The sequence below is a fragment of the Ambystoma mexicanum genome, chromosome 1p (assembly GCF_040938575.1).
Source record: "Ambystoma mexicanum isolate Mex_15411 chromosome 1p, UKY_AmexF1_1, whole genome shotgun sequence".
In the NCBI taxonomy this organism is placed as follows: Eukaryota; Metazoa; Chordata; class Amphibia; order Caudata; family Ambystomatidae; genus Ambystoma; species Ambystoma mexicanum.
Window position 1 is genome coordinate 121,616,135 of NC_090921.1, and position 26,125 is coordinate 121,642,259.

Sequence of the window (26,125 nt, forward strand, 5' to 3'; positions counted from 1 at the left end):
ACTCTTCCTCGTCCCAGTACTTACTTCATGAGGCCCCTGCCTCTGACACAGGACCTTCTTCTATTTCTTTAAATTCCTATAACTCCTCCCCCACATCCACATCACTCAGTTTCATACTACCAAGCCGGAGCATGGGACCTTCCCTGCAGGGAGGGTGAGGAGGGTCGTCAGTACTGTGACGAGGAAGAGTAGGACTAGGAGTAATGAAGACTACCGGTAAGTAATCAGAGCATTTCAGGACACCGCGAGTGTCTTAGAACACATTCAACTTGCCAGAGTACAATACGGACAGCATCCTCAGGACACCCCCATTTTGTTTATGTATATAACAAAATACCTGACAGCCTTGCAAGATGTCTGTCTTGGGTTGATAAAGCTATGTATAAAATAGCCCTACCCTCATAGGCAAAAGCAATTTCCTGGAGAAAAAGGTTTGCATTTGGGCTAATTTGCATACCCACAATGCCTTGCTGTTGTGGCTCAGAACTGGAGGTGAACTTCCAGCGATGGCTACTGGGGGTGTGACTCTGCTCAAATGGATGTTCATACTTATCCCCAATATCACAGTTGAAAATGCAGCAAATTAATGTCACCCTCATGGCAAATGGCTCACTAAATGTTTTTGTAAATTCCACAGAAATTTTAAACATGTATTTTTTTGCCTATATACTAACAGTGTTCTTCCACTTTTCCATTTTCTTTCTCTGTCACACAATCTTTTATTTTCGAGTATTGGAAGTCATTTCTATTATACATAACATACGCCATGATGCCATGATTAGAAAATCCTGTGCCTAAAAAGAATTTAGCCTTGAAAAACCATAAAAATATGCATGAAACACGTATCTCCTTTTACAAGGGAGCATTGGCAATGCCAACAGTTTCGGCGTTTGTGTAGGCATGGGAAAGGCACTTGCCAGACACATCCGTAGTGGTATTAACTGGCCATTGATGGTAGTAGGTGCAAAATGGTGCGAGTACCTAGGCATATAATAGCAGTGCCTGGCAAATGCCTAATACACAATCCAAAAATGTTGGCTTTGCCAATGCTTGTTTTTAACAGGACGTTAGTGCTTATAAATAGAGTGGCTTAAGACAGACGGGGTTAAGCCATTTGTATTACACTAGTACCACATTTACATCTCCAATTAAGTCATTAAATCTCAGAAGACTGCTTTGAGTGCACAGTTTGATGGTAAGGATTGATTAAAGTGAGCTCAAAGAGTTCCCATGAAGAGGTGTTTGGGCAGGTGGGGGGGGTGGGGTGAGGGAACTGGGGTTCAATGGCAATAGATATTAGCATGGCCAGGGCAGTCAATGGGGAAGCAAATAACCAAGCAACACCTACAAGCTGTGTGGCTCTCCTCATGACATAGCAGTCTTTCCTTATGCCTTTGCATTATGCGCTGCATTATTTAAAAGGCTTCAATCTCGTCATCTCTGCTGATCCTGGAATGTCAATTACTGTTGGTTCGCATTGTGTCGCTCCTTTTATTCACGGGGTGCACTGGTTACTGTCTTCCGAATGGCGTTTATCCACCGCAGCGCTACGAAGCCAGCAGTAGGCGCTATACAAATATCAAATAAAAACATATGCCATTTCGCCCTATCTGTACTCTAATGCAATAGTTTTGGCTAATAGGTGGCGATTTGCAGCCCCCAATAGCCCAAACTTAAAAGTCCAACGTAAATGGGCAAAATACAAAAGCACTAGCCTCACAGACCTGAAGCTTTGCCTCATTCTTCGTCAACTCTCTGCATGTGTCACACGTTGGGCTTGCCTGGAAAGCTGACCCTCCCAACCTTGGAAACAGGCTCGGCCCCTGCCTCACTCGCGCGCTGGCATTTCCTGGTTCATTTGCCAGCTGTGTCATCATCTCTGCCATAAACGCGTGTTTTGCCCTCAATGGGAGAGAGCTCATCGTGGGGCCTGCATCCACTAGGACCCTGACCCGTGTGAAGAAGTGTACAAGTAACGCAAAGAGGAGGCTGCGGGACAGATACATGGATGGTGGCTGGGTGCTGGCGGTCCTCGGCGTGCAAGAGAGGGGAGTACAGAAAAAGTGGGGCAACATGATGATTAAGGACATAGCAGGGCTAACCCCTAATCACAATAACATGCATACATTCCCATACTCTGCTTACACCCAATGATAAGAGCCAGAGACTTTCTGAAAGTGTTCCCTGCCTGCTGTAACGCTGTCTATGCTCTAATGGTCACCACCTCTGTCTTGGTTCTTGCACGGATTGTGTCCTGGTGCTTAAGCGTGCAATGTACACACGAGGCAGGGGCTGGAGAAGGAGATGCATAGTGGGGGGGGTGGTCTTACTTGGGGGTGGTCTCGTAGTTGGTGCCGTCCACCCATGTCCAGGTACCATCTACATCCGTTAGGCCAATCCAGGTGTAGGCAGGAATAGTCTTCGTCTGCAAAAATTGCTGCAATGGCAGAGCAATCATTAGACTAAATGGCACTATTATCTTGCAGATAACCAGGGTGCTACAGCACCCACCCTCTTTCACATATCACCAGGCGCTATCAGCAATCCGTCAGCATCCTCAAAGGCCAGCCACGCCGCCGCTGCCCGCAGCCAGTACTCTTGCATCACAGCCTACAGGCTGCCCTTCTATGCCACGGTCAGACACCAACAAGCTATCCTATAGCATGGCCTACAGGCAGCACCGCAAAACCATCCCTCACAGCCACTCGAGGAGCACATCTCACAACCAACCCTGCAACCGCATGCCACATAGTCTGCACTCCTAAGCCGCACCCCACATGAAGCACTCCTGAATGACCCCACTGCAGACCGCATTCCTACAGCAGCTGGAAAATAATCCTAAACCATAGCTCACAACCAGCCTTGCAACAATAAACCGCACAGATAGCTGCTATTCTACATGATCCCGCATGGACCACAATCCTACAGCATCCCTTGCAGCTAGAAATCCTAATCCATAGCTCACACCCAGCCTTGCAACAATAAACCGCACAGATAGATGCTATGCCGCACCCGCATCCACTATTCCTACATGATCACCCATAGATCGCATTCCTACAATATCCCTTGCAGCTGGAAATCCTAAACCATAGCTCACACCCAGCCTTGCAACAATAAACCGCACAGATAGATGCTATGCCGCACCCGCATCCACTATTCCTACATGATCACCCATAGATCGCATTCCTACAATATCCCTTGCAGCTGGAAATCCTAAACCATAGCTCACACCCAGCCTTGCAACAATAAACCACACAGATAGCTGCTATGCCACAACCCGCATCCACTATTCCTACATGATCACCCATAGATCGCATTCCTACAATATCCCTTGCAGCTAGAAATCCTAAACCATAGCTCACAACCAGCCTTGCAACAATAAACCGCACAGATAGCTGCTATTCTACATGATCCCGCATGGACCACAATCCTACAGCATCCCTTGCAGCTAGAAATCCTAATCCATAGCTCACACCCAGCCTTGCAACAATAGACCGCACAGATAGATGCTATGCCGCACCCGCATCCACTATTCCTACATGATCACCCATAGATCGCATTCCTACAATATCCCTTGCAGCTGGAAATCCTAAACCATAGCTCACACCCAGCCTTGCAACAATAAACCGCACAGATAGATGCTATGCCGCACCCGCATCCACTATTCCTACATGATCACCCATAGATCGCATTCCTACAATATCCCTTGCAGCTGGAAATCCTAAACCATAGCTCACACCCAGCCTTGCAACAATAAACCACACAGATAGCTGCTATGCCGCAACCCGCATCCACTATTCCTACATGATCACCCATAGATCGCATTCCTACAATATCCCTTGCAGCTAGAAATCCTAAACCATAGCTCACAACCAGCCTTGCAACAATAAACCGCACAGATAGCTGCTATTCTACATGATCCCGCATGGACCACAATCCTACAGCATCCCTTGCAGCTAGAAATCCTAATCCATAGCTCACACCCAGCCTTGCAACAATAAACCACACAGATAGCTGCTATTCTACATGATCCCGCATGGACCACAATCCTACAGCATCCCTTGCAGCTAGAAATCCTAAACAATAGCTCACAACCAGCCTTGCAACAATAAACCACACAGATAGCTGCTACTCCGCAACTCAAATCCACTATTCAACATAATCCTGCATGGACCACAATCCTACAGCATCCATTGCGGCTAGAAATCCTAACCCATACCTCACAATCAGCCTTGCAACAATATACCACATAGAAGGCCGCTATGCCGCACCCCACATCCACCTATTCTACATGAACCCGGTGGACCACATTCCTACAGCATCCCTTGCAGCTAGACACCCTAACCTATAGCTCACAAGCAGCCTTGCAACAACATGCCACATAGATAGCTGCTATGACGCACCCCAAACCTACCTATTCTACATGATCCCGCATGGACCACAATCCTACAGCATCCCTTGCAGCTAGAAATCCTAAACCATAACTCACAACCTGCCTTGCAACAATAAACCACACAGATAGATGCTATGCCGCACCCGCATCCACTAGTCCTACATGATCCCCCAAAGACCTCATTCCTACAATATCCCTTGCAGCTAGAAATCCTAAACCATAGCTCACAACCTGCCTTGCAACAATATACCACATAGATAGCTGCTATGCCGCAACCCACATCCACTATTCCTACATGATCACCCATAGATCGCATTCCTACAATATCCCTTGCAGCTGGAAATCCTAAACCATAGCTCACAACCAGCCTTGCAAACTGCGTTCCTGCAGCACAGCACTTTTACGTCATATGTGACAGCCATGCCTCCTAAACCTTGCCCCATAGCCTGCCAAATCTACACCACCACCCACAGCCAGGACCCCCGCAACACTGCCTGCACCCATCGCTTCCAAAACATCTTTCACAGCTGGCACTCTTACACGGTATCTGGTCATATGCATCGAATGCATGTTTTTTCAAGGTAAAGGGTTTAGTGTTATTTATAATGGGTTTTAAAGGGTAAAAAACGGGGGTTTGGTGGGTTGACCCCCCATTTAAAAAAAAAAAGGACAAAACACATTCGATGGTAATTTGTTATTTGTTTGATGCATTTTTTTAGATGGAATGCTCATTCGATGGAATGACCATAAACCCTCTTACACCATCAACCAATACCAGGATGACTCCACTATCCCCCACATCCAACACTTTCACAACATGTTGCACAGCCAGCATTGCTACACCACACCCAAGGCTAGCACCCACAGCCGGCCAGCACTACCACCCATCCTAGAAAGCCAGCACACGTAGGCATCAGGTCACAGCTAGCACTAATCGGCTGCCGCCAGCAACACTAACTCATCCACTGCAGCCAGTTACACACCAGCACGCCACATAACAAGTATCCCACGCTGCCCACCCCATAACAAGAATCGCATAACAAGTATCCCTCCGCCGCATGAGGCATAACAAGTATCCCTCCGCCGCATATGCGAGATCCAGCGTTCCAATGCATGTCTTACCATTCCACTGGGAAGGCCTACCTGCTCGGCGACTGTGTTGATCACCACAAGATACGCAGACATGCTCAACGATGCGCAGAATTTCTTGGAGTCGTCCCAGGACCTTCCTGTTTTAGAGAAGAAGTAACAGCTTCCAGCGAACCCTACCCATTCATCTGGGCAACAGTTGGACGTGGAGTCTGGCGATAGAGAGCGGCACCTGAGTTAATACCCCCGTCAGCAACAGATATGATAAGTCATTTATAACTCACGCCTGTACATAAGTGTTTCAAGACAAGGGAGGGAGACAGAGGGAAGGCAAAAGAAAAGATCTTACTAGTCCTTTTGTCATTCAGATGTGCAAGTGCGAGACGCAAAGTGCAGGGGGGAGGCAAGAGGGAAGTGCAATCAGGTCTGAGTAAGTGCAGCCAGGGCAGCACGGATCTGGGTAAGTGCAGGTAGGCAGGGGACTGTAGGGTTCCAGATACAGCCCCTATATGTGCGGTAGGCCAGGAGGCAATGCAGGAGCTACTGGTCAAGGGGGGGCCTGCTACCCAGTGAGACTCTGAGGGCAGTCAGGGAGCGCAGCAAACAGGTCAGTCGGCAAGGGAGAGGAAGAGAGAAAGTAGAGGAGAAAAGGAAGGTCTTGAGCTGCTTCTGGAACTTGAGGTAGTTCGGCTCAAGTTTCAGAGGGGCAGGTAGACCATTCCAGAGGGGGCACCTGCAGAGTGCAGAGAAATTCCCCCTCGCCCCCCTGCAGCCTCTGTTGGTGGGGTGTGGTTCTTGAATGCAATTTTCCAATCAAAATGGACCAATACTTCAACTCCCAGAAAGCAAAGGTTTGTTACATAACAGAGAGCATTGTCCCCAAGGTTTCTATGATTCCTTTCCTGAAACAAGTTAAAATCCATCATGATTAAAGAGCTTCCTTTACTGGCCAGACGAACGATCATAGCATGATCACCTTGCATTTCTTGCGAGCCATACAAGTCATGAGATGTGATGTGAGATTAGCATGACTAGTCCTTTTCCACACCACTGTGCATCTCAGTTGAGCGATTGGTTGATGATGGCATAAAACTGTGTGTTTGCCCAGTCTTCCTCTCAGCAGGATCCCACCTTCTCAGCTTCTCGCCCCTTTTGGGCCACAGACTTCCCATAAATAGGGACCAAAGTTCCCAAATCTACATGGCATTCAGTTTTAATGTTCACAGATATCAAATACACTTCCCATGGGGTCACTAGTCCCCAAGTCCACAGATACCTACTCCATTGGGACGCCGTCATCATTCTCAATGGTCCCAGCGTCTCCCTCCTGGCGCACCACCCCCTCTCCCTCGTCATTTGTTCTAAGACACTCTCACCACCGATCCCCTGTATTTTTGTCACATGACCCAAGCCAATCAGAATACACCTCCTCAGTCACCATCTCAAAGATTCAAAGTATCTCTTACCACAAGTCTCTTTGGGCCTCATCACAAGTCTGGGGGCAACGCTTAGAAGCGGTAACAGAATTAGCGTTACCAACACCGCTCCACCAGATCGTGAGCAGTCACAAATATTGCTGACAGTAAAACAGCTGGCACTATTACAAGTCCGACATTATTAACGCAGAGAACCAGTGCTAATACCACAGAAAACACAGCGCAGTTACCTCAAGCCTCCACCTTAAGACAGGCGCCTGAAATGAAGCCACAGGTGAGCCCGATCCACCCCAGAGGACTACATAAGGCACACCCCTACCCCGAACACTGTTTCCAACACCATGCTGCCACTAGCCACTGTGAACTGGGACAGACAGGTGCACATTCTGCGCTTGGAAGCATGGCATGCAATTATCCCTGGATTAGACACTCACCCTGGACACTCACTGACAGCCAGTTGGTCACCCTGCACCACCTCAACAGGGAGATCATAACAGAGCTGCCCACCACAATACAGGACGACATAGGGAGCAGGATCAATATCCGGACAGCTGTGCCCCCACTGCTGAAGCTAGTGTCCATTCTACAATTCCTTGGATCTGGCACCTCCCAGCACTCTGTGGCCATGATGCACACCATAGCAACATTTTTCACAGTGTGGGGCCAGGTGCTTGAAGCCCTCCTGCATCAAGTGCAACACAACTTTTCTCTGCCTACCACCCCAGCCCAGCTCAATGCCATGAAGGCACAGTTCTATGCCATTGCCCAAATGCCAAATGTGATTGCTGGCCTGGACTGTACCCATGTGGCGCTGGTGGCCCCCCAGGCCCACGAAGCAGTGTACCGAAACCGCAAGCACTACCACTCCATCAATGTGCAGGTGACCTGCGGCCTCAACCTCGTAATCAGCCACAGTTGTGCCCGCTACTCTGGTTCCACCCACAATGCCATGGTCCTATGGAACAGCACACTGCCAGGGTACATGGAGAGGCAGAAAGGACAATGGACCTGGATAGTGGGTGAGTCGAAAAGCCAGCACACATGCGCTGTGGGTCACATGCCCAAATGGGGAGCGGGGGTATTTTGAATGACCACACAAATGCTGGCATGACAAGCAAATGCAAAATCCACACATGACCACCTCCTGCACCAGCATCACAGTACAGACCAGAGAGCATGCACATGTCTGACTTACCTGCATGGAAAAGCAGTAGTACACAACAGTATGAACCAAATTCACCAACATGACTACAGAGACCACAATGCAACATGCACCTATCAGATGCAGACAAATGGCCAAAATGCCATACAAAACAACATCGCTGCCAGTGCCACGGCCATGCACCCATGTGTGGCCAGCCCCCAATGCCCACACGTTTCCACCAGACGCCCAGGGAGGGTCCATGGGGAACCCAGCATGCCACATGAACGGTGTAAAGACACAGCCACATTACAGCCACCATATCCACTGCACATGTCACAGACAGACAGCAAACATAGCATATGCTGCAAGGGAACAGGGTGCATCTGAAGCACAAACAATGCATGACACGAGTGACACTGCATGCACAGACATTGAATAGACACATGCCATGAAATGAAATGAAGGTCTATCTGCATGCCCAGATAGTACATTGACCTTATATTGTGTAAGTCCACACCCACACCTTACAGCGTGACTAATGCCTGTGCCTCCACCCATGCAGGTGACTCCGGATACCCACAGCTGCCCTGGCTAATGACCCCTGTGCGTGTCCTCCAAACACCAGAATAGAATGCCTACAACCACGATCACAGCCAGACCAGTGTGTGCATTGAGCATACCTTCCTACTCCTGAAGGCACATTGCCACTGCCTCGACCATACATGTGGAGCCCTAATGTACGCTTCATAGAAAGTTGGCAAAATTGTGCTTGTGTGTGCAATGTTGCACAATATCTGCCTGAAGAGAAGAGGAATGTTCCACTACCCCCTGACGTGGACATACCACCCCTGAGGATGAGAATGCAGTGCCTGTGGCTGAGGCAAATGCACGCATTGCCAGAGATGACGTAAGTGATGGGAGAATTGCATGCCAGGGACTGATAGACAATTTCTTTTGACACTTTCACATGGCACAAGACTTGCACCACTGTGTGACACCACCCTAATCAATAAACATGATAAAGACACATTCATAAATCTCCACGCATTGATATATTTTTTACATTTTTTTATGGAACGAAGTGCCCCAATTATACCCCTTTTCTCCTCCCTCACCAACTCCCCAGCACACTATCCCCCTCCCTCCTCAGACCACCAACTCTCCAGCATGCCCACTCATGGTGGCCAGCGTCCCAGAGCCTGCCCCTGGTGACTTTGTGCAATGAAGGTTGTGGCGTGCCCTGCTGTGAGCCTTCCATGGGTGTGGTGGAGGTGGACGGGATGGAGCCTGTCACAAGGTTCTGCTGCTGTTACAACTCATTGCCCTGCTGGATGGCATCTGCTAGGGTAGAGACACCCTCTGTCATTTCTCTGACACGTTGTGCATATAGCGTGAGGGCGGATGTGTTGGCACTCATCTCGGCACTGTTATGCACCATTTGCCACACAACCCTGTGGGTGGCCCTCTGGATACTCTCCCTGATGGCCTGCAGGTGTGTGGAGTGAGTGTGCCCATTCTCCTCCATCTCCCGATGTCTGCACTCCATGTCATCCAGACTTTGCAGCAGCATGCTGTGAGACGGACTACGCGGTCTGGGTGGGTGGCTCTTCACTGGTCTAGGGCTGAATGCGGGTGAGCCTTAGGATGGAGTGTCCTCATCTGGTTCTGGTGTCGCTTTGCGTTGGCGGCGTGAAGGGCTTCTTGGGAAGTGTAGGCCTTTGGCAGGTGTTGACTCAATGTCCGTGGACATTGGGGGATTAGCCAATCAGGTTTTGTGGTTGTGGAGGAGGAGTTGAAGTGTGAGGAAACAGACAGTAGCAGTGTTTTCTTGCTATACAAACTAACATTCTTTAACAATTACAGGAATAAAGAAGATTGACAAGACAGTTACTGAACTAAGAAAACTCTTCAAATCCTACAATGTAAGTATATTAATACAGCATGTACATCTCTCTAATTGTAATAATGTACCTTCACTATATAGCAGCCTAGAGTATTCTTTTCTACTCAACAATATTGTATTTCACTATTTCGCGCGCATGCAAGTAGCTGTTGGGCTGCCCTGAACTCTGCTTTCTTGTGGATTTGTTCTGGACTTTACAACGCTACCTGCTGCCTGCTGCTTTGCCGTCTGAACCGTCTGCAAGAGGAAGCCCCTTACCGATGTAACACACGCAGCATTGGATTATTGAACAATCAATCTTGTTCTCTGGCCCCGCCCTCCTCCTTCCGCCACCAGGCTCATCTCACTTCCTATATTACAACAGATGCACGCGCATCGCGCGCGTGCATCGCAGTGAGCATGCAAGTGGCTGTTGGGCTGCCCTGAACTCTGCTTTCTTGTGGATTTGTTGTGGACTTTACAACGCTACCTGCTGCCTGCTGCTTTGCCGTCTGCAAGAGGAAGCCCCTTGCCGACGTAAAACGCGCAGCGTTGGATTATTGAACAAGTAATGGGCGTGTGACTTTGTGTTACTCTGACTCATTCTCCTTTCATAAAATAAGCCGCGGATTCATCGCAGCTTTCTGTTTGAAAAATAAAATCGACTCCATAGCTTCATAGAGCCTAACCGTTTTCTCTGTTTCTTTTTTTTCCCAGTCAATCTTGTTCTCTGGCCCCACCTCCTGCCTTCCGCCCCCAGGCTCATCTCACTTCCTATATTACAACAGATGAACGCGCATCGTGCGCGCGCATCGAAGTGGGCATGCAAGTGGCTGTTGGGCTGTTAGGATGAGAGGGTGAGGAGGTGGGTCCTGGATATTTGAAAATAAGGTGCACGTTTCTTTAATATTGTGCTGCAGAACTTGATGTACTCTGTGCTGCCTAGGGGTGGCATTACTTGGTTTGTTGGGTGCCGACAAGGTATCCTGTTTGCCCGTAATATGGGGCCCTACTGGTGATCAGGAACTGGTATGCCATGAGGTAGCATTTTCTTATGCACGTGCTCAAGCTGCAGCGGCGCCAATTGACTCTTCTTCATCCAGTGCCTTGTTATCTAGCAACTTTAATGGCCCTATTAAGTCCTCGCGCAAGAGCTTCCTTAGCATGCACATGGATGACCCACTCCCTGCAGACAACCGCTCTAGCGAAGAAATGGGCTCTTCTCCTTCGGATAACTCCATCCTTGCGCCAGTGGTCCTCGCAGCGCTTGAAAAACGGGTACGTCTCTCTGTTGGTCCCTCGATCCCTGTCACTCTTCCAAGTTGCAGGAGAGCGGACATGCACATTCATTGCAAGGGAGGGGTTTCTCCTGATGAGGCCAATATCTCCGCTCCATCGGAGACTCGCAAAACAAAATCTTCCAGTCCATGTCTTTCCTCTCCATCCAGGAATGCAACTTTGTCCCTAGATCCTGTTCTAGGACTTGTGTATTCACCCACCAAAAAGGAGCAGGTCCCACCATTGGGTTTTGACTTATTGGAGCCCTCTGAGGACATGCAATCCCTGGAAGCCTCCTATCCTGTACTATCAAGGATATTGAATCTATTGGACAAAGGGCACGATAACACGCATTATGAGATCAGAGATTGCAAATCCTCATTGACTCAGATTCTTCTCAAAATTAACAAATTGGAGGGCTTTCTATTTGCGGATAGTGTTAGACGTGAAGGCAGAGATCAGCCACATTTGAAAGTGACTCCGTCTTGCTTGGCTTCTGTGACTACGCAAGCAGACCCTACTCCGGCCTACGCGCATGACCTGCCAAGTCAGGCGGGCCCTCCTGCTTCTTACACATTTCCTTAATCTTTTGTTCAGACTGTAGTTGCTCCTCTGGCTATTCCCTCTTGCCAAATTCTCACTCATGCCCAATTGTGCCAGAAGGTTGCACTCCATTCTGAGAAAATAGAACAGGTCTTATTTTATTTTACAATCAAAATCTGATGAGCAGGAGGGGGAATCACTATCAGGCAAAATTGATGTGCGTGTTAGTCCCACCCAGGCAGTGCTCAGCCGTAATGAAATTGTTGGATGCAAACGCACTAACTGTTTCTGTTTCTTCAGAAATTGCTACTGCGCATATGGATGTCCCTTCGGTAGGTTCAGGTCAAACCTTTGCCTCGAGGAAGGAAAAAAGACTTTTCTTTCGAGCCCTAAAAAGAAAAGCTGACAGGCATATGGCAGCCAAGCACCCAGTACAACTACATCTTCTCAAAGTAAAATAACGAAAAAATCTAAAAAAAAACTCAATGAGTACAGTGCCATCCAATATGGACCCTATCGCCCAGTTAGGCAATAATTAAGAAAAGGGCATTAATTTGGAGGAATTGTCCGTAGAGAGCAAAAATGCCCTGCAACATCTTAGCCCTGATGAACAAAATGCTTTTAAAGGTGGTTCTAGCTCTCTCACTCTTAATACCAAAAAAACTTCAAAGCCTGTGGAAAGTCCGGGCGGTTGTGGTCCCGCTGCCTCCCCGAATGTGCATCTGAATACGGATGGCAAAGTACAGCCGTCTTCACAAACACACTTACCAACTTTCTTTAAACCTATTGAGAATAAAGTTGCACAAGTGGGGAAGGGTGCGGTTATGACACCCGCCATCGGCAACTCGAACCTGGCTAAGATCGCTTCACAACTGGCCTCTGTGTCCACTGTAGTGGCTTCTCAGGTGCAAAATACTGAAATATGCCCTGATTCCTCTCCCAACTTGCCTATGGTGCACAGACCTGTATTAGATGATTCTAAAAAAGGTTTCGGGCCACAATCTCCATGGCCTCAACGGTTGGAAGATGATGGTATGGGGGAAATGGGCAAGTGTTCCACAACTATCATAGGATGGGAAACTGATCCTGACAATAATGGCGTTAAACGACTTAATCGTTTAGCCCTCTTACAAGCATTTAGTAGAATCCCAGCTCTAAGAACTTTGAATACTGCTGATATAGAATGGGTTACCTTGCCAGCAATTCCCAATCATCGCCTGGTGTGTAAAGTGCAATCAGCCATTATTACTAACTTGTTGATGCACTATACAGACAAACTCCAATTTATTGGATTAATGCCGCATCTCTTTGATTCCATTGATGATGCGATCTGTTTTAACGAAACTCCAATCCCAATCATTATCTTGAATTCTCCAAAGAAAAATTGTGGGGACTCCCAGGGGGAGATGAAATCTGCTGTGATTGCTCAGCTTGTTGGTCTATCTAACATTAGCAAGGTTAATCTTGGTTATCCTCATTAGCCATCACTTTAAATCCGGCCATGGACAACATCCCCCAGTAAACAGTCTTCTGCCTTATCCATTCTGTCATGGAATTTGTGTGGTTTTATGAACTTGTATTCATGGTGCAATAATACGCACCTAGGCATTGTTTGTGATATTCTATTATGCCAGGAAACTACGTGTGAACAAGAGTTTCTGTTGCCTGGATTTGTGGTATACCAAATTATGGCAAAACAAGGTCATTAGCCATCTGTGTAAACACTAATTTAAAAATTCATATTGTAGCAGAATACAAATCCACGGCAACACTGGCCTTGTTAATTTCTTTAAATGATGAACAGCGTGATCCTCTGCTTATCACTTCACTTTATCATAACCCTGCTCTACAGAAAATTACAACTGTGTTTCAGGAGCTTGATGAGCTCTTTGATGAAGTTATATCATTGGATCCGACATGCGGTATACTGTTGGGAGGGGATTTTAATGCTTATTGTCTAAAATTGAATATGTGCAATCTAGTTGCTGACTGTCAATCCCAAGCAAGTCTTAGAGGGCAACTATGGCAAGAGTATTTATCACCCTGGGAGCTTGCCTTTCTTCCTTTTGTTGCTAGCGATGGCTGCCATACATGGAGGAAGGGTACGACTTCTTCATGCATTGACTATTATGCTATTTCAGCAAATTTACAGGAAAAGTGCAGTAAAATTGCTATCCATGATCTTGGCTTGGGTGACCATTCCATAATCCAGCTAAATCTGGAGGTCAATGTCGACATGCTAAGTAATGACCTTCAACAGACATTTTTTGGAAGGGGATCGCCCTGGGTTGTCAAGTTGATGGTCCAAAAACTTTGTAACAGGATGAACGATATGATTACTGTTCAGCTCTCTAATTATAACGGATTCCCATATCACCATTTATCTGCGTGAGCTGAAGCTTGTTGGCATTCGAATATTATAGCAAATGTAACAACTAACTTGCGCAGGATGAATGAGGGGTTATTGCCCCTGATTCAAGATCCTAACACTAAGGCAATTTCTGCAGCCAAAAAGATTAAAAACATGGCTCTTTGTGAACTCAGAAAGGCATCTCTCTCATTGGAAGAATTTTTGAAGGAAAAGAAGGCTATTTGTAATGTATATCGTAATAAATGTCGAAATCACAAATAATATATACACAACTTGAATAATCAAAAAATGTTTGCCACGCTTTGTCATAACGATAGACGGTCTACATGGGCGATGCTTAGGGCGGGCACAACCACTCTATGCACTGACCAGGTCTCGACGATATCTGCCGACTCTTGGAAAACATTTTTTTAAACTAAATTTTCCCTGCCTCCATCGTTTGTCAATGGAGAGAAAATGGACATCGGCTTCTTAAATCCATCTTCGCCACTATGGTCTTTGGTCGATATTGAAACCGCAATATATGCTCTGATTTATTCTAGAGCAGCTGGCCCAGATGGTATTCCCCCTTGTGTCCTAAAACATAACCCAGCTTTGTAGGCTCAGCTTCTTAAAAAACAATTTGATAACATTCTATGGACTTCGCTCATTCCATTTTCCTAGTTGTGCTCTATCATTGTTTCCATATACAAAAAGGGCCTTAGATCTGACCCTTCCAATTTTCGACCTATTTCTTTAATTGATGCCGCCGCAAAGGTTTTTGCCATTCTATTGCTTCGTGAGTTACAAACAGCTATCAAACAGCTCAACCTCTTGTCACGATTCCAAATTGGGTTTTGGGTCAGGATGGAGACCGCACTCAATGCAACAATAATGGCCCATCTTTTGGCAAAAGCAAAAGTTCAAAACTCTGGCCCTTTGTATATGCCAGCCATAGACCTTACAGCCGCTTTTGACTGTGTGATACGATCACTGCTTTGGGAAAAGATGTTTTGTATGGGCATACCTCCTCTTATTATACATTTAATTTCAAAACTCCATGAAAACACTTCCTACTTTGTGAGAGTCAATAATACGGGTGCAACCACTAACGCCATTCCCATTGGGATCGGTGTGAAGCAGGGGTGTAACCTGGCAGCCACCCTATTCAATCTATATTTATGTGGCATAAACGGCATTTGGGCAAAGCAGATCACTTATCCGGCAGACTTGGTCATCTGAAAATTCATTGTCTAGCTTTTGCCGATGATATTGTGATCTTTGATCGTACCCCCATGGGTCTTCAAGCCAAACTGTCTCTATTTGCCTCCTATTGCAGCATCCACAATCTTCACTGCAATGTGGAAAAAGCACACATTGTTGTATTTAGGAATCTAAAGAGGAAGTATTCTTCATATAAATGGACTATTGAGGACTTTCCAATTGCTTTCCAATTGCTATAGTCTCTACGATTCGGTATCTCGGTTATACAATCTCCAACTCCAACTCTCTTGCAATGTGGAAGGAGACACTGAATAAAAAAGCAGCACGCCTTGCAACCCAAATGCGTATCGTTTATGTGAAATACTGTACATTTTCACTAATCCCACTTATTCAATTTTATATTCTTAAAGTGGAATCAGTACTCTTGTTTGCTCTAGATATGTGCCTTGCAGATATTGATAAATTCCTCGACCAACTTCAAGGAGGTATATGGAAGGGGGCTTTGCATTTAGCCAAGTCTCTACCCAATGGCGTATTGAGGCAGGAATTGGGACTTACTGCTTTGTCTGTGCGTTACAACTGGTGATTATTGTCAAACTTAGCCAAAATGCTACATCCTCCAACTAATTGTTTATATGAGGATTTAGGCCAGATGCTGATTGCTTCCACCCCACCATCTATTGCAAAGTATTATGATTGAATGGTTATTTTACTTGCTGTAATTGCACTCAGTCCTTCTGACTTGGAATTCAGACTAGTACATGTTAAACTTCGTTTATTTGATCACGATTGGTGTAAGACCTTAAATGCAATGGAGGAATTCAAATTGTATAAAGAAGCTGCAAAGTTCAGCACTGCAAGAATACCGAACAACCCCTATTTAATTAAATTTCCTTGTAACAAAGCCAGAGAAATCTATCTCTGATTTAAATTAAATCAAATGCTGTCCCTTGAAAGAAATGGATGTTGGCAGACAACTCTGCCAACAGTTAGTGAGCAAGGCTGTAGATTCTGCAATGACGGGAGGCAGATTGAATCTACTAAGCACCTACTCGCCTATTGTTCACACTTTGAGGAAATTCGTCTACAAATATTTGAGCAAGAAAGAGTGGGTATGAACTCAGCCAAAAGGGAGTGGTTTTGGCTATCTTGTATACGGGGCAATAGTACAGGATTGATCTTGTTGCTTAGTAGGTTCCTAACACGCATTAACTTTGAATTGGAAAGCATGTACATAAGAAGTCTGAAGGGCTGAATTATTACTATTGCTGCGAATACTAGTACATGCAATGGTTGCTTTTGCCCTTTTGTTTTCCAAATGTATGCGTTTATGCAGTAGATTCTTTGCTGTTATCCTAGTATTACTCATTCTAATTGACAATGTACATTTATTCAATGCGTGTTTAAATTCGTCATTCTTATTATGTGTTTCCAAAGACCATGATTGCACACACAGGTCTTATGTGAATTGGTCATTCTATTGTGATGGCTAACATTTTTAGCAATCGATATGTGTAATGTGTGGGCCCAAATAATTATATTATGTTTTTATGTTCTTGTTTAAGATCATGGTAATGAAATTAAATGAAAAGTTGCAACCAAATGTAAAATGTATGTGTAACAGGATAAAATGTTGTAAAAGTTTGTTGATCAAACTAAAAAACAACGGTTTGAATAAAAAAACAAAAAAATGTATTTCACTCTTACTCATTCTATTGCAGCATTCACACTCTTCTAAGCTTATCTGAATATTGCTCTTTATTCAATACACCACCAATTCCTTACCGCCTGATAACACATCCATCTCTCAACAACTTCAATATGACAATTTCATTTCTTTATTCTTCCATTCCCCTATCCACCTGATGTCCTCAATTCCATCTTTCACACTCATTTAATTCCAAATTACTAACACACATTAGCACACATACACCCACATCCTCACCCCTTTTCAATTACACCCACACAATCCTCAGACCTATACACGGAATCACACCATTACAGCAACAACGGTTTTCCTCAATGTCATATTTAGACAAGCCATCACACCTATACAGCTTCCTAGTCTTACAACCTTCCCAACCACACCTATAATACACTACACAATCACACGGTGCTCTCTTAATCTGTACAATAACACCCACAAACCCATGCATAATACATGCATAAGCATTCCAGTTTGAAACACAAACCTTCTTTTTTCCCCAGAAGGCAGAACAAAATGCCTACTTAAAACAAACGCCATAAAAAACTAACAAATATAGAGCAGATAAAAATAAGGACAAGCCATATTGCCATCCACCTCTAAAACAAGTTATGGAAAACATTAAAACAGAACAGCTAGTAATCTCACTCAATGAAAGTAAACCAGCCACCACTAAAAAAAGTAACACCAATCTTGCAAAAATTAAAAGTAAAAAAAAGTACGAATAAAAGCAGACCTACAAATGAATGTTAACATGCCCACACTAAAACATTCCAGAAAATGTATATTGTTTAAAAAAAGTCCAACGTAGAGTTCTTAACAATCTCATAAAGAAAGCTAAAAAGTCACAATCTACCCTTAAAAACTACCACAGAAAACTAAACCTGAAAGCGCTAATTGGCAGTGCATTTCTACTAAAGAAAAAGTTGTTTATATTCATTTTAAACAGAATAAAATCACTAACTAATTTCATCAAATTAAAGTACTTTGAAACATGCACAATGTCAATATATATACCTTTTCAAACTTCTGTGAAGGTGATTGTATTCACACAAGCAGCACAGAGCCATATTTTAATGAAGAGGCTTATAAACAAGAACAAATAAACCTAATTGCCACAGGCAATAATGGGTGAGGATATGAAGTGGTAGGAGACACTATTATGTTAAAAGAAACCCTTATAGAAAATACTTCCCCACAAACTTTAAGCTAAATGTTCCTGTCGACCAAAATAAGTCCAGTGTACAAATGGATGTGCAGCTCAATATGTAACATATGCCAACAATCCTTCAAATCTTTACGACATTTCCGCAATCCCTATGTGAACCTAAAAGACAAAAAGTAGAATCCAAACTTTGTAAAACATGGACTCCTGCCCAGTACGCATCCAGACTGGACTTGGAGGACTTTCATTAGCCTGGATTTCAGAAACTGATTGCAAAAGCACCTTCCACCACATCAAAATGTTAGCAACACATCATTCCCCCATACAAAACATTGTGCATAGACTGTACTATCTAAAATGTCCTGCTCTAGAACTGTACAACTTAATTAACATTATTCTACATGGAACAGCCAAATAACTCCTTTGAGAAATAGAACAGATCCAAAGTAAATATTTTGGAACTGAAGTTGACTTCAGAAACACCAACCTCCTTATAAACACATACAAAAAAGAAATGGCAAAGTTTCATAAAACAGCTGCTGAAATACCAAAGTATGTGTCTGATGTCACAGAACTTTTTTATAAAAAGAGCACACAAATACTAGATATGGCCTAGAAAATAGACAGCAATGAGGAATCCCAATGGTTCCAATTAGGATTATATCTAACAGCAGAACATAAATACTAAATAACTGACCCCTCAATAGTTTGCACATACTACAATACAAAGCTTGACAATAACCAAATGCCATCATGTGCGATCAATGATATCTTCCCACTCCCAAAATCCCAAAAGCTCTCCAACAACTTAACTTGTATGAGAGTATTATATACGCCTTCAACCCAAAACTGCCAAATTGCATCCAGCCGAGTTACTAAAAGGCATTATTTGCAAAGTAGTACATGTGCCATTAGATCTTAAGGAAAATGTAGAAACTCTAGGAGTATGCCGGCCAATCGATCAATCTCTGATTGTACTAGTTAATAGTGTACCAATAAAAGACAAAAACATTTGGCATCAACTAATCGACTTAAGCAAAGTTAGAAAAGCTCCACAATATTTCAAAGAAAACATTGAATACTACAGTGATTTAAACATTCAGGACAACTTAAGAGAAACCACCCAAATAATTGAAGATTCACCACTAACTGTCCAATTTAAATTTGTAGATCATGTTATTGCAGCCAACATTTTAGACCAGCAGAGAATTCACCCACTACATTCAAAAGACGCCTTAGAAGATGCATTAGGAACCTATCAAATGCGTCAAGCCAAAGCATCCCCAATGAGCATATAGCAGAAAAATGTAGAAGCACGTTCTTTTCCTCTACCCTTTTATACAGGAAAAGCGGAAGATATGATGAAAGATCCACACATATTAGTGTATCAGAATATCACTCTTTTTTTTTGATCAAACACTTTTATTGGTTTTATTACATCATACAAGAAAAAACAGTGACCCTGAAGGGTCCGACCATCAATAATAACATAAACAGTAAAGAGTGTATGGTCCGTTTTACAACATCTTGAGGACACATTGTCAGCGTTATGCACATTCTTGCTCTGCCATCACATGCTGGCCGTCGGCCTAGTTCCTACAAAAGAATTTCATACTGCATTCTCCCACTTTTCCCAGATTTTCCCCGCTTTCCTAGGACATCCCCTGGCCGCATATACCCTTCGCTCCATCGCAATGCATGCTTCCACATCATCCAACCACTGTGCGTGCACAGGGGTAACGCTCGAGCCCCACAGCCTGGCAATGTTGCGCTTAATCAGTGCCGTGGAGGTTGCAAATAATAGCCTATCGGAGCGAGACAATTCTCCCTCTTCCTCCACTCCCAACAACATCAGCTTTGGATCTCTGAGCACAGTTCGACCCAAAACCTTACTGAGTGTGTCACAACAGTGCTGCCAGTATGTCGTGATGTGTGGGCAATCCCATATGATGTGAAAGAAGGTGCCCTCGTTTTGAAGGCATCGCAAGCAGTTTGGGTCTGTGGTCTTGCCCCATCTGTACAACGCTACCCGCGGGTAATATATTCTATGCAGGATTTTGAGTTGTACCAGGCGTAGCCTGGCCGAGATGGCCGTATCTCTTGGGTACATTAGGATCGTTATCCAATCTTCGGGCAATATCGCTCCCACATCCCTCTCCCACTTAGATTTTAGGCTTGAAAGCTCCGGCGTGGCAAACGAGGTGAGGACATTGTACATTACTGAGGTAATTTTGACATCTATGCTCTCCAGAACCAGGTTTCTTTCTATGGGGGTGCAGTCCGCCATATCTCGTAGTGCAGGTAAATGCTGTTGTAAAGCATGACACAATTGCACATGCCGATATCGGTCCGTGGCAGGCAGATTAAAATCCTCCACTAACCTCTCAAATGTCACCGGACTCCCCTCCCGGAACACATCTCCTACTTTGGAAATTCCCGCAGCCACCCAGTTCCGCCATTTTGGAAGTTTGCCCAGTTCCGGGATATTTTTGTTCGCCCACAGTGGCTGTACTGGTGTGGTTCTCCCCTCCCAGCGTATGTGCTTGTGTGCCTCTTCCCAGACTAGCGTTCGGTGATTAGCCATTGTTTTGTTACTACTGCTGTTAGTTTTCCGGTATAGGGATTCTAATGGGGTTGTGCTGGTCCCATCGAGAGTATCGAATTTTATGTGGGGTAGCGAGGAATCGCCGTGTAGGAGGTCATTTATCACCGCCATTTGACTCGCCCAATAGTATGTCTGTATACGCGGCAATCCTATGCCTCCCTCCCAGATGGAGCGCTGCAGGATGTGGAGCGCCAGTCTTGGGTGTCCGTTATTCCACAGGAGTTTCCGAAGGATCCTGTCAATTCTGTGAAACTCTTGTCTGGGGATGTGTAGCGGGGCATTTTGGAGTATATACAGGAATCTAGGTAGCGCCAACATCTTGAATAACGCTGCTCTCCCTAATAGGGTCAGTGGAAGGGCGTTCCAGTGTTTGACGTCGTCCGCAAGGCGATTAGTGACCGGGTGGAGATTCTTCTCTACATACTCGGCCAGATTCGTCGTTATCTGTACCCCTAGATAGCGGAATTGGTCAACTTCTATGCGAAATGGGCAGTCCCGTAGTTCAGCGCTGTCCACCTCTCTCAGTGGGAATAGTGTGGACTTCGACCAGTTCACCTTCAACCCACTAAAGGATTCATAATCCTTCAATATACCAATCACCACTGGGCACGAGACTTTGGGGTCCGCTAGATACAAAAGCAGATCATCCGCATACAGCGAGACCCTATCCTCCCAATTTTCTGTCCACCGGAAGCCCTTCCATAGTCGAGATTCACGTAACGGAATTGCCAGTGGCTCTATGGCCAGCGCAAAGAGCATTGCAGACAGGGGGCACCCCTGTCGTGTTCCCTTGCCCAGTCTGAACGGTTGCGAAGACCAACCATTTACTCTGGTCACAGCTTCAGGGGATTCGTATAGTAGTTGTACCCATCCCAGGAACTGGTCACCGAAGCCCATTCGGCGCATTATTTCCCACAATGCTGGCCAGTGTACCGAATCGAAAGCCTTTTCAAAATCTATTGCTAGCAGGGCTAGGGGGTCCCGCAATAGGGGGGATTTTTCAATCGCAGTGTGCAGTCGGTGGATATTCATACGCGTTGACCGCTGGGGCATAAAGCCACATTGGTCAGGGTGTATAAGTGATGAGATAACTTTCTGCAGGCGGATTGCCAATGCTTTCGCCAGGATTTTGGTCTCGGTATTAAGTAATGAGATGGGCCTGTATGAGCTACACCTCTCTGGTGGTTTATCTGCTTTGGGGATCACCACTATAGTGGCCCTTCTTAGGTCCAGGGGAAGCTGCCCTTGCTCCCTCGAGTGAGTGTACATCTGCAAGAGATGCGGGATTAACGCACTCGGTTCCACCCCCTTCCACGTCTCTACCGGGAAGCCGTTTGGTCCCGGAGTTTTCCCAGGATTTAGTTGAGACATGGCCGCCCCAAGCTCTTCCTCGGTAATGGCTGTCTCAAGCAGCCCTCTTTGTGTGTCCGTTAGGCTGGGTAGGGTGATCCCGTTCAGCACAGAGAGATCAATGGGGGCTTCCGGCGACCCATAGAGCCCTGCGTAGTATTTAGCAAAGCCTTCTGCGATCGCCTGGTCTGTCCACAGCGGTTCTGAATTGTCGGGTTTGATCATCCTGACCTGTTTGTGCCCTTCATCCCTACGTTCCAGCCAGGCCAACATTTTACCCGCCTTATCGCCTGTCTCATATAATCTGGCTCGCATTGTGGCGTGTGCCTGTTTGGCATTGTCTAAGGCTACATTGTGTAGTTTTTTTTGGGCCAGGATTAAAGCTCGGTTCGTTTCGGGCAGGTCTCGCGCCAGATGCGCACTTTCTGCCCGTTCCACCTGATCTTCCGCTTCGTGTAATTTTTGCATGTGGGCCTTTTTTTGCGCCGCTATCCAGGAGATGATCTCTCCCCGCAAGACCGGCTTGTACGCTTCCCATAATAAGCTCGGGTCGTCTACTGACCCAGCGTTCAGCTCGAAGTAGTTGGTTGTGGTTTCTTGTATTCGCTCAACTAGCTCTGGGAAGCCTAGATAATAATTGTTGAGGCGCCATGAGGGTGGGGGATTGGGTCGTGATGTTGATAATTCCATTAGTAGGGGAGAATGGTCAGAAATGCCGCGTGGAAGTAGTGCGGCACTAGTTACCCTATGTATCTCGGTGGTTGGCACGAAAAAGTAGTCTAACCGGGAGAGGGAAGCGTGTGCGCCCGAATGAAAAGAGTATTCCCGCTCCCCCGGGTGAAGGTCCCGCCACACGTCCCTCAGGCCCAGTGCTGATATGAAGGAGGCTAGCTTGGTGTGTAGTTCAGGATTCCTGCCCCTTAGGTGTGTGCGATCCATGCCCAGGTTCATGACTTCGTTGAAGTCGCCACCAAGGATTAGTGTGTCTGAGGAGTCCTGTGCTATCTGGGGAGTTATGTCCTCTATGAGACTTGGCAGCAGCGCGGGTGGTGCGTACACGGCTATTATTGTTATGGTTCGATTCCATAGGGATCCTGTCATGTGCACGAATCTGCCCCCCCTGTCCTGTGACACACTGGATAGAGTCAATGGCAGCCTTTTGTGAATCAGTATGAGGACCCCCCTGGAGCCCGTGGTGAAACCTGAGTGTAGTGCAATACGATAGTGGCCTCGTTTAAATAGGTTGCATGTGGAACCCGCTAGATGGGTTTCCGTGAGCATCACCACATCCGGCGCGTGTCTGTTTAATGTTTGGGTGACAAGTTTGCGTTTAATCCCACTACCCAGCCCGTTGACATTCCAAGTAAGAAAACGCAATGTTCTCGTATCATATCTGTCATGCGTCATCTGGCTGGGGGGCGGGTTGTTGTGAAGCAGAATGTGTGGGATTCCGTGGGGATGCACGCGCTAGTGTTTCGCTGTGAGGCGCAAGCGCGTGAAAGTGGTTGTGTACTGTTGTCGGACCATACATGAATAAAATTTAAAACGAACCTGAAAACAAGCCTCCAAACACGGGAGTAGATTCTTCCTCCCATCTGTTCAAACATTTGTTCCCTCGGGGGCATCTACCGCCCCGGTTGTGTTATCTATCCCCCCTCCCTATACTCCCACCCAACTTGGAGTATCTGTCGCCCGAAGTTTGAACCAGAACAAATAAACTTTAAACTAAGCCACAGTCAGTGGCCTTTGCACCATATAGCTTACGCAACTGTCCGTGGTGCTGTCGTGGGCTTCCTCGGTGTTAGACTTTGCCCGTGGGGTGGGCGGCCGTCCGACCACTGGCCTGGTTGCAATCCGTGCGTTGACCTGCCCGGGGAGGGGGCACAAGTTTACTCGATAGTAGTCCAAATCCCAGTATCGTAGTTTCGTGCTCCGTGTTGTTCCCCAGTTCAAATATTTCCCTGCGGCGGATTAGCAGGCTGTGGGTGCTGTTGTTGGCCTTGCTCCGGTGGGCGCTCCGGTCGAGGGCTGTTGCGTCTGCCTCTTCTTCTCTCCTCCGCATTCCAATCCCCTTCTATGTGCCGCTCGGCCCAGTTCCATGCCTCTCTGGGGTCGGTAAAGTGCACTGACGTGCCACCGTGGAATATTTTGAGCTGGGCCGGGAAGATCAGACCATATTTGACGCCTGCTGATTGTAAGCGTCTTTTAAGCGGGTCGAATGATTGGCGTGCTTTCTGGACTTCTTTGGTGAAATCGGGGAAAAAGGCTATTTTGGATCCGTTAAATGTGACCGTGCCCTTCGATCTTGCTAGCTGGAGTACCGTATCTCTGTCTCTGTAATTCAGAAACCTGGCAATCACTGGGCGTGGTGGGGCCCCAGGTATCACTCTGCCAGTCGGAATGCGATGGGCCCGTTCAATAGAAAAAAATTTAGAGAAAGCCTCTCTGTCATAAATGTTCATCAGCCAGTCCTCCAGGAAAAGCTCCATACAATCCCCTTCGGCCTTTTCGGGCAGGCCGATTATGCGGACATTGTTACGTCGGGATCTGCCCTCGCTATCGTCCACCCTTGCCTCCAGGGTCTTTATCCGTGCTAACATGTTCGTCACTTGCCTGTTGACCCCACGTAGGCCATCCTCGGTTTCAGAGATTCGAGCCTCCGCCTCAACTGTTCGGGCGGTCAGCTTCTGGAGGTCGTGCCGTAACAGGGACACATCTGCACCGATGCTGTCCATCTTTTTCTCCATCGAAGTCCTGGAGCTGGTGATGGCACTCATGATATCTTTCAGGGAAATGTTATCCATGGGGTCCGGGGTGACCGGCGGTGTTCTCTCTGGTGAGCGGGGTGCTGGCATCGCCGCATATTGCTCGATCCTGCTCTGGGTGGACGTTTTCCTGGGTTTCTCCTTGCCCATTCTCTGTCCGGCAATGTGTTGGTACAATCTACCGATGTCTAATCCCAAACGTGGGGGAGCAGCCGGTGTTGACGCACTGCGACCGACTGTGTCTGTGCCGCTCTGGCTCTTTCCACGAGCAGCCCCGCTCTTAGCAGCTCTGAGGTTCCGTCTTCGCAGGCGGGAGTCGCAGCTCCGACCGGGGGTCTCTCGCCCGTGGGGGGAAAGGCCCGTTCACCAGCCCCTTCTACTCCGGCTCCACCTCTCCTTACCACATCGCTGGATGTATCGGTAGAATATCACTCTTTACTCATGTATTGTGAAGATCCAAGATTCAGACAAAATGTAGAATACATTTTCCACTTCCTGTTGGAAAGTGAATTAGCAGCTCTTTGTAATGGAATTGCACACACATTAAAACCAGGCTCTAATTTCTTAAACATGTCCGCTACCCAACTGCTTCAAAAGATAAAAGACAAAGATGAAGTTTTGCCATCAAGTATCACAAAGCTACTGGCAAACAGGCATGGTACAAAAGAATACTGGTTTCTGATCTCACGTAGTATGCTAAGGAACCTAGGTTGACACACATGTTTTGTTACTTTAAGTTGTGCAGAATATGCATCGGATGACTCGCATGACTTCTTACGCACTGAAAACCAAATTAAAGAGGGAATAGATATAAAAACACCAGGAGAACACTGTTCTCTTGACCCTGTAAATGTTTCAAGGTACTTTCATCATTGCTTCATTGCCATGTTGCACTTCATTTGCAATACAACTACTGCTCCACTCAGAGAAGTAAAACACTTATTTTGGAGAAAAAGATTATCAATACCAGAGGAGTACCACACATCCACATGCTTTTGTGAATAAAAAATGCTCCCAAATTTGGCTATGAAAGTGTTTCCACTGTTTTACAAGTTATTGAAAAATACATTACCTGTAACATCCCTTCAGAAACCACACATAGTGACATACATAAACAAATCTTATGGTTTCAAAAACATAAGTGTGACAAATACTGCCGACGTCGATATAAAAACAAAAGCTAAATACTATACCAA

At 46.1% G+C, this 26,125-nt stretch overlaps 1 protein-coding gene across 1 annotated transcript in view; it reads right to left on the reverse strand.

Moving 5' to 3' along the window:
• Positions 1 to 26,125, reverse strand: part of LOC138566986 (asialoglycoprotein receptor 1-like) — a 475,397-nt gene that overhangs the window by 41,233 nt on the left and 408,039 nt on the right. The window contains exons 9-10 of the mRNA XM_069644787.1: positions 5,537 to 5,694; positions 2,331 to 2,437 (exon numbers count right to left, since the gene is read on the reverse strand). Of these exons, the coding sequence (XP_069500888.1) occupies positions 2,331 to 2,437; positions 5,537 to 5,694 (265 nt within the window). The remainder of the gene's footprint in view (positions 1 to 2,330; positions 2,438 to 5,536; positions 5,695 to 26,125) is intronic.